Source organism: Agrilus planipennis, unplaced genomic scaffold, assembly GCF_000699045.2.
Source record: "Agrilus planipennis isolate EAB-ADULT unplaced genomic scaffold, Apla_2.0 scaffold92, whole genome shotgun sequence".
NCBI lineage: Eukaryota > Metazoa > Arthropoda > Insecta > Coleoptera > Buprestidae > Agrilus > Agrilus planipennis.
This window is the reverse complement of record NW_020438900.1, coordinates 723,519-731,560: the sequence shown is the minus strand read 5'-3', so window position 1 is coordinate 731,560 and position 8,042 is coordinate 723,519. Positions and strand designations below refer to the sequence as shown.

Below are 8,042 nucleotides of genomic sequence, written 5' to 3'. Positions count from 1 at the left end.
TTTTTTGTTGGACTAATGTGGATCTCAAAAAAAATTTTATTTTGGCCATTACTGAGAATGATCTTTCACCGCTTGCATTGGGTTAAATAAATTCTCAGAATTATGTTTAAATTTAGGGAATGTTGCAATAATATTATTTTCCTGAATAAATGAACACTTGGATACAGGTGAAATAATATTTTCTGTACTTATAAAAGTCTTAAATTGTAATACTTCATTTATCAATTCCGCTAGGTTTAAATCTCGTTCATAGCATTTTAATTCCTCTATTGAAGAGTCACTAACGTCACTGTCTTGAAAAATTGTTTTGAATTTATCGTTAATAGTTTTATATCCCTCAGATATTTTTTTGTTGTTGCTAATTAAAGAATCGCATACAACAAAAACAATATTAACTTTAAAATGTTGTTTGCCACTTAATCTTATTTCATGTTCTGGAATTTCATCATGAAATAGTTTTCGTATTTTCTGTAGTGTTTTGTCATTAGTATATGTAACATCTTTAACTTTTTCTGCTTCTTTTTCTAAATTATCAAAATCATCTCTAACAGTTTGTATGAAATCTATCAGTGAATTATATATTAAAACTGCTGTATTTAGGGATTCGTCTTTTTGTTGAAGAGTCTTGTTTGAAGCATCTATTCCCTATAAAATCTTTTCCCATATGGTAAGTAACAGTACATACTCAAATGTATGTATATTAATTATAAAAATTAAAAAATTAAAAACCTAATTTTCGGGCTCCTAAAATTACGGGACCTAGACACGTGCCTAGGTTGCCTAGGGCTTAGTCCGTCCCTAAGTATATTCGAAAAACATTGAAAATCTAAGAATGACGTGTTCTTAGATTTTTCATAATTCATGGGCTATAAGCGGTAATACGATACAGGCGAAGCCGCATGGAGTAAAACCCCTATCTCAGATAAATATAAGCATAATTCGAAAAACATTGAAAGTCTACGAATGACGTTTCCTTCGATTTTTCATTAAAATCATAGTTCTTGGGTTATAAGCAGCAATATCTCGTAGCTGAAGCCGCGACAGGTGAAATTGCTATCTCGTTGTTTCGTCGACATAAGATGATTCGCCCGACCAGACAGACTGATAAAAAAAATAATGTAACATTTACATATACGTAACAAAAGACGGTTATTACGATATTAAAAACAAACGCTTCAATTTTATTTATACTATGCACTCATGTATGAAGATATGCAGTATAGATGAATAGATTAACTCAAGTTTTAAGATTAAGTTGTATTCCATTGTTTGGATCAAAATAAGGCGAAAAGGATATTTTTTTTACACCTTTCGACGTAAGTAGACTATGACTTGTTATACGCATTTTGTAATTTTTACTTTGGTTGGTAACAATGATTACTTAGAGTCATGATTCGACATTACAATTACTATCTTATAATAATGTATAACATAATAATTTATTCTAAATACCTAATATACTTAGCAACTTACCTAAGGATATTTTACAACAACGCTAAAAAATTCATGGAGTTTTACTCCAAAAATTGAGGCATAATTTTGCAGACTTACTCGATGTTTTTATTACACCATTTAAGTCTATAAATCAAATTTTAATTGAAAAACAAACTTAAAAATTATTATCGACTATTTTATCTCATAGAAATTTTGTAAAATTGTATATTTTTTACGGTGTTCAAGTGTTCTTGGAAAATTTTTGTCAATGAAGCGATTACCTCCTAAATTCGAAGGTAAAAAACTGGTAAATAATTCTCTTTTAAGTAAGCCGAAATATACAAGCAATTGAACTAGGTCATTGCGATTAAATACTTAATGTTATTGTTAAGACAAGAGGACGCTTAAAAACGTGTTTACTGATTCCTTATGATCGTTTCTCTATATAAATTGAAACTAATAAAATTTGATCACAGAGTTCAATTCGCTAAAATCGTGAGTTACTAACCGAATACAAAGTGATTTATCCAGGGTTAATTTTTTCATCATCATCGCCACCATCGTTACTATCTCCATCACACTTACACACAGGACAAGCAGGATTTGTCTCATTTTGTCCATAATCCGGAACGCCGGGTGGAGGTTTATGTTTTGAATCTTGTTCATGCGCTGTTATGTCAATTATTTTTAAACACGCTTTGTCACAAACTTTTGGTCCATTTTTATCAGGTAAACATGACAACAGACAATGTTCCCCATTGAAATTAAAAGGTATTTTCCATAATCCGTGAGCATCTAAAAAAATTATTTAAAATTTCATAAAATGAAAATCCAGACGAACGTATGTTAACAAAATACAATCATTATTACTTATATTGTAACACATTATGCAAATCATGTAAATGAGAATGCAATGTTTATTACAATATCCTACCTTTATCATAGGCCTTTATTTTAGCTGAATTTATTTCGACAAGTTTTTTATTAATGCAGGCATAGGTTAGTCCCTCCTGTTCTGTAACTCCATTATTATCACAAGCAAGACCAGATTTTGTTGGCGGCGGCTTAACTAAAGAAAACGGTTTAGATTTATAAACAATGCACACATTTTTTATTTATTGCAAAACTCAATTACATTATCAAAATTTATTTGATTCAAAATTTTTAAACAGACAAGAAGTTTTTCTGCCAGAAAGTCACTAATAAATGTGCCTAATTGGGTGTTATATTAAATTCATTATTGTATTGCAAATATAAACGATTAATTGTAAATAGGTAATGTAAAAGATAAAGTATATGTTTTAAAGAAATAATCATTTTATAATTTCTCATAATGACTCTAACTATCAAATTAACAAATCCTTCGTGGAAATTTTGTTTACGCTATCAAAAAATACTTTTGCCGTTTAATTCTTCGAAAAATAAAATCTCAGCCCCAAAAGGTCACAACACATAAATTACCAATTATATTGTGTATATTTTACCAGAATTACATACGCTTTTAATAGATACCCTTTTCTTTTAATTTTCTTTTTATTTTCAAATATAATAAAATTTACTTACTATAAAATGCTGATCCCTGAAGTGCAAGCAGAGAAAACAGAAGGAGCAACCCTATATAATCTAAACAAAATAAGAAATAGTTAAATTAAAGAACATGCTTAACTGGCTTTTATAAACTTACTCTCCCTCATAATTAGCAAATTAACCGAATATTAACTACTAATCTTTTTACAGAAAGTTTCATCCCATTTTATATACTCGAACGCTGCTCTTATCTCAAACAATTAAAAGTGAGTTTTTTTTTAAAAGAGTGCTGGATTTTGATTAGACATCACCTGAAGATAATACGAGGGGCAATCTAAAATAAGCAGGGGCCGATTAATTATGAAAAACCAGTTGAGAGTATTTGTTTGTCCCAACTCTCCAGTGTCGTTAATGTTTCACTGTTAATGTTTTCGTTGTTGTCGAATCCTTTCTTCAAGTGGTAGTTACGAGGTGCAAGGTTAGTACTGTAGGGAAGATGGTTGAACAGCTTTAACAATCAATCGTATTTTTGAATCTTTTCATCATCCCAATTTCCCTTACCAAGTCCATAAGCCTCAATCAATTAGTTACTTTTTGCCCTTAAAAAGCAAGGACCAAATACATTGTCTATGCAGCTTTTTTTTTTGGGCAATCAAAACTGTTATAATTTAATTCTCCCCTTTTGTAAAATTGTATATTTTTTACGGTGTTCAAGTGTTCTTGGAAAATTTTTGTCAATGAAGCGATTACCTCCTAAATTCGAAGGTAAAAAACTGGTAAATAATTCTCTTTTAAGTAAGCCGAAATATACAAGCAATTGAACTAGGTCATTGCGATTAAATACTTAATGTTATTGTTAAGACAAGAGGACGCTTAAAAACGTGTTTACTGATTCCTTATGATCGTTTCTCTATATAAATTGAAACTAATAAAATTTGATCACAGAGTTCAATTCGCTAAAATCGTGAGTTACTAACCGAATACAAAGTGATTTATCCAGGGTTAATTTTTTCTTACAATCATCATGAGTAAGTTCCCTAAATTTTCTTATTTCTTTTTTTAGTTTAAATAATATTTATTGTAATCCCTTTTTTCAGGATTCCTAGCTATTTCCTTGATTTTCGCGCTAAGTTGCAGCTTATGTTTAGCTTTATCAGGTAATTGTAAAAAACATATATAATCATTAGTAAATATGTAAGTACTCAAGCAAATTTTAAGCATTTTTCAATTTATTTTTCAGTACGACAAAATCCAGAACAACCTACAGACTCTGATAACGATACGATGAAAAAACAATGTACCAAAAATTTCGAAATTATATCACATGATAGCGATTATCAAAGACTCTACGCATGTATAGGAAATCAAATAGTACCTTTACGATGCCGTCACTGCTTAAGGATGGAGCCAAGCCAAAGTTCAAGTAGGCCGATCACAAATTTAATAACAAATTAATTATCCAATTAACATTATCTTGTTTCAGATCTGTTTGATTCGATTTTTACGTCATTAAAAGCAAAAGAGCAGGGATGTTTGGTGGTGTGTGGTGATAATACGAATGGAGAAAACCAAGTTGGGGAGGGAACAGTAGGTGCTGGAAGTCTTTCTGGACTTGGAGGTTTAAGCGGCCAACTTGGAAACGCGGGACAAGCAATGGGTCTTGAAGGAAATGGAAGTGTAAAAGACATGAGCATTTCACCAGATAATATTCAAGGAAATGATAACTATATAAGTGATAACATGGGTCGTTACCTTTAGGAAAAATTAAAAGTTAATTTAGGATGATNGTTAGTACTGTAGGGAAGATGGTTGAACAGCTTTAACAATCAATCGTATTTTTGAATCTTTTCATCATCCCAATTTCCCTTACCAAGTCCATAAGCCTCAATCAATTAGTTACTTTTTGCCCTTAAAAAGCAAGGACCAAATACATTGTCTATGCAGCTTTTTTTTTTGGGCAATCAAAACTGTTATAATTTAATTCTCCCCTTTTGTAAAATTTCTATATAAAGATAGACTCTAAATCATCATCAACTTATGTTTAAAACATTATAGAATCTCTTGCTTTTGACGGATAAAGTCATGTCTCTATTAGGCATGTTGCCGTGCCATTCTCATTAGCTTCTAGTCGGATGGAAAACAGATAAATCATTTACCCGTTTTTTATTTTGTATTTTATATTCTGAAATTATGCACTACTAATTAGCATATTTTGAAGCCATATAGAATCAAACAATGTATACCTAAAAAGACTACTCCGTAAACTGTAACGACTAATAACTAGTGTTAAGTCGCATACAATCACTAAGTCTATGCGCATAATGGTGCAACACCTGACCACGCCCCTCTTCCCTAGAAGAGGAACTTTGTAATTGTTTTCCAGACGCTAAACATGGGAATAAAATTTTAATTTTTTACAGATCTCTTATTTTTCACTTGAACTTTCGATTTATGAATTAAAATAAAATTGCTGGACAAGCCCATTGAAAGGTTGTCTGATTGGCTGAAAGGTGACACAGCGGACAAGAAACTTCAATTAATACTGCCAGTGACATTTTATTAGTAAACGCCTCTTAATTTTTGAAAGCCCCCCTGTAGGATATTTACTTTATCAAAAATCAATATCAACATATATATATCTGAAGTGATTTGTTATCGATCTATTGAATTTTTGTTTCATAAAACTTATAATTTTATTATTAACCGTACATGTAAGTGTTTATGTATAACGTAAGAACAGTATGTCTGTGCAATGTCCGTCGTTTTTTTTCACGAGAAATTGTTCATCGAGAGTTGCGCATTTATGTGTAACATTTATAGAAATCAATGCTGAAAAACGTTTAGCAGGCATTTGTTTGAAAAAAGATATGAATAGCGCATTTAACTTATTTTTTTTACAATACATACTTTTAGACAAAAAACAACGCCTAGAAAAGAAACGATTCTGTAATAAATATCGGATTAGAGAGACAGACAGTAATATAAGTACAGGAACAAAACGATTCCGAATGTATTAGCTAATGTATTAAATAAAACCTTATTGATACAAGAAAATTGATTGTTATAACCTTCTACAGAGTCTATTAACCGCGACTAACATTTTCGATGAGGTCCTTCGTTTTTAAACATGCTGATTAAGAAACAATGAAGCTGTTTCTGGGTATGTTATCTTGTCATCCGGTCTATGACATCAATACTGTCTTTACAGAAGCGGTTAAAAGACATTTTTTGAGAAAGTTTTAAAATGAAAATATCCTTTTCTTCTAAAAAGGGGAAAAAATTGCAAATTACTAATAGAATTGTTGGTCGAGTTCCTTTATTGCAAATCATGTACTAGCTAGCAAGATACAGATTCAGTTATTTGCTTGTTATTTTTCTTTTTTTCTTTTCTTCTTTTTGTTAGCTCTTTAAGAGGAGAAGGCCCAATCAATGAGTTGGCATCCTGGTCCATTACGACCTGCCTACACCACTGGCTCTAAACTGGCACCTCATCTCCAGTCGTTTATTTAAAATAAATTATTGCGGGTACATTCCTACAGAAAATGTTTTGTACGCTAGAAAGCAAAACAACTGCAGGAAAGTATTATTATTCAAGGACAATGATTCGTAGTGATTTTCAGTGGAAATGATAAATTAATTTCAAAAACTTGAAAACATTACAAACAAAAATAATACCGTCAAACAGACCGACGAAATGTACTACCTATTGTATGACTCGAACATCTCTAGATTGAGATAACCAATCTACATTTTTTAGAATGATCCGATATCAACGTTCTAAATATTTACTAAATATTGAAAATTTGATTTTAATAGGATGAAGGAAAGAGCAGACAATCTAACCTTAACTAAAGAAAACTATGATAAACAAGTATTAACGATTAAACCAAAAATAACGGTTATGATATTTCCTTGATTGACGACCTCACTTATAAAAAACAGAAAAAACAGAATTTTAAATTCTTTTACCCTTGTGTCACCACTGAAACGAAACCTTTTGCATTTGTAAATTATGTACCTAAAATTGCGATATTATTAATTAATTAAGAAAATTAGAAGTCACACCCATCTCTGTAAATAAAATTAATTTAGGTTGCTTATTAATCAACAATAAAATAGATAAAAAAGATACTCTCTTATCAAAAATGGAGTGTATCAAACAAAATGTCTCAATTGTCCACCTATTTATTTAGGTCAAACAGGTCGCTCTTTAAAGATACATTTAAACGAACATAAAAAATACATTCAAAATCATAAAAATAATTCAGGTTTAGCAAATCATTGTATTACTAATAATAATCATTTCATACATTACAATAGTGTAAAACTTCTACATAACTGTAATAAAAGCAGACGTTTAAATCTCCTAAAAATTTTGGAAATATCAAAAGCTGTAACACACAACACAAACAAATAATGAATGACCAAACCGATTTTGGGATTTCCCCGTTATTAAAATTAGCAGTTGAAACAGACGGGTAATTCATGTACATTTATACTAGTATTTAAGTTTGTAAGAATTGCAATACGCTTCAACCCCCTTATAAATACCATATACCATTAAAAAGTTTTATACATTCATTTGATAATGGCATAACAGCCGAAACGACTGTCAGTTTTAAATAAAAAATTGTAGGACAAAAATACCAAGTGTTTTGTTTTCCTAATATTAAATATGTTCCACCAAGAGCCAAGCCAGAAATCAATTTCGTCATTTCTTTATTCCTTAAATTTTTACAAATAAACGAATTTTAAAAACCGACCTGCCTGTCCTGCAAAAGAAACAAATTAGTTCTTTCGATAATATAGATGGACACTTCAATATATACATTTTCTTGAACAATTCGTGATGCTTTTTATGGAAGTAATTTTTAATCGAGTTTGACGTTTCATTCTTCGAATTGTTTCAATTGTAGATTATCAATGCTTATTAAACGTAAGTACTTCATGCCTCTAAGAATACGTACATATAAATATGAATATTTACGTAGGTACAATTCATTTTGACAAACAAGATAAAATCTTATCTTCTGCTACAAATTTTAATTGGTTTATAATTAAAAATTAATTAAATATAAAGG

General features: G+C 30.3%; 2 protein-coding genes across 2 annotated transcripts in view; one reads left to right on the top strand and one right to left on the bottom strand.

Annotated features, from left to right (window-relative positions):
• LOC108734945 (dentin sialophosphoprotein-like) overlaps window positions 1–3,166 on the bottom strand; it is a 14,452-nt gene extending 11,286 nt beyond the window's left edge. The window contains exons 1-4 of the mRNA XM_025973280.1: window positions 3,119–3,166; window positions 2,998–3,057; window positions 2,369–2,503; window positions 1,993–2,229 (exon numbers count right to left, since the gene is read on the bottom strand). Coding sequence (XP_025829065.1) covers window positions 1,993–2,229; window positions 2,369–2,503; window positions 2,998–3,057; window positions 3,119–3,128 — 442 coding nt within the window. The 5' untranslated portion in view covers window positions 3,129–3,166. The remainder of the gene's footprint in view (window positions 1–1,992; window positions 2,230–2,368; window positions 2,504–2,997; window positions 3,058–3,118) is intronic.
• Window positions 3,167–3,757: 591 nt separating this feature from the next.
• LOC108734960 lies at window positions 3,758–4,736 on the top strand. The gene is made up of 4 exons (XM_018466738.1): window positions 3,758–3,989; window positions 4,059–4,118; window positions 4,202–4,384; window positions 4,445–4,736. The coding sequence occupies exons 1-4, from the start codon at window positions 3,986–3,988 to the stop codon at window positions 4,717–4,719; spliced, it is 522 nt and encodes a 173-aa protein (XP_018322240.1). The 5' UTR covers window positions 3,758–3,985; the 3' UTR covers window positions 4,720–4,736.
• Window positions 4,737–8,042: the final 3,306 nt, after the last annotated feature.

Excerpts from the sequence above, each read along its gene's own strand:
- LOC108734960 (XM_018466738.1), top strand. Across the intron at positions 4,119-4,201 it reads CTTATGTTTAGCTTTATCAG|TACGACAAAATCCAGAACAA; the intron begins GTAATTGTAAAA and ends TTTATTTTTCAG. Across the intron at positions 4,385-4,444 it reads GGAGCCAAGCCAAAGTTCAA|ATCTGTTTGATTCGATTTTT; the intron begins GTAGGCCGATCA and ends ATCTTGTTTCAG.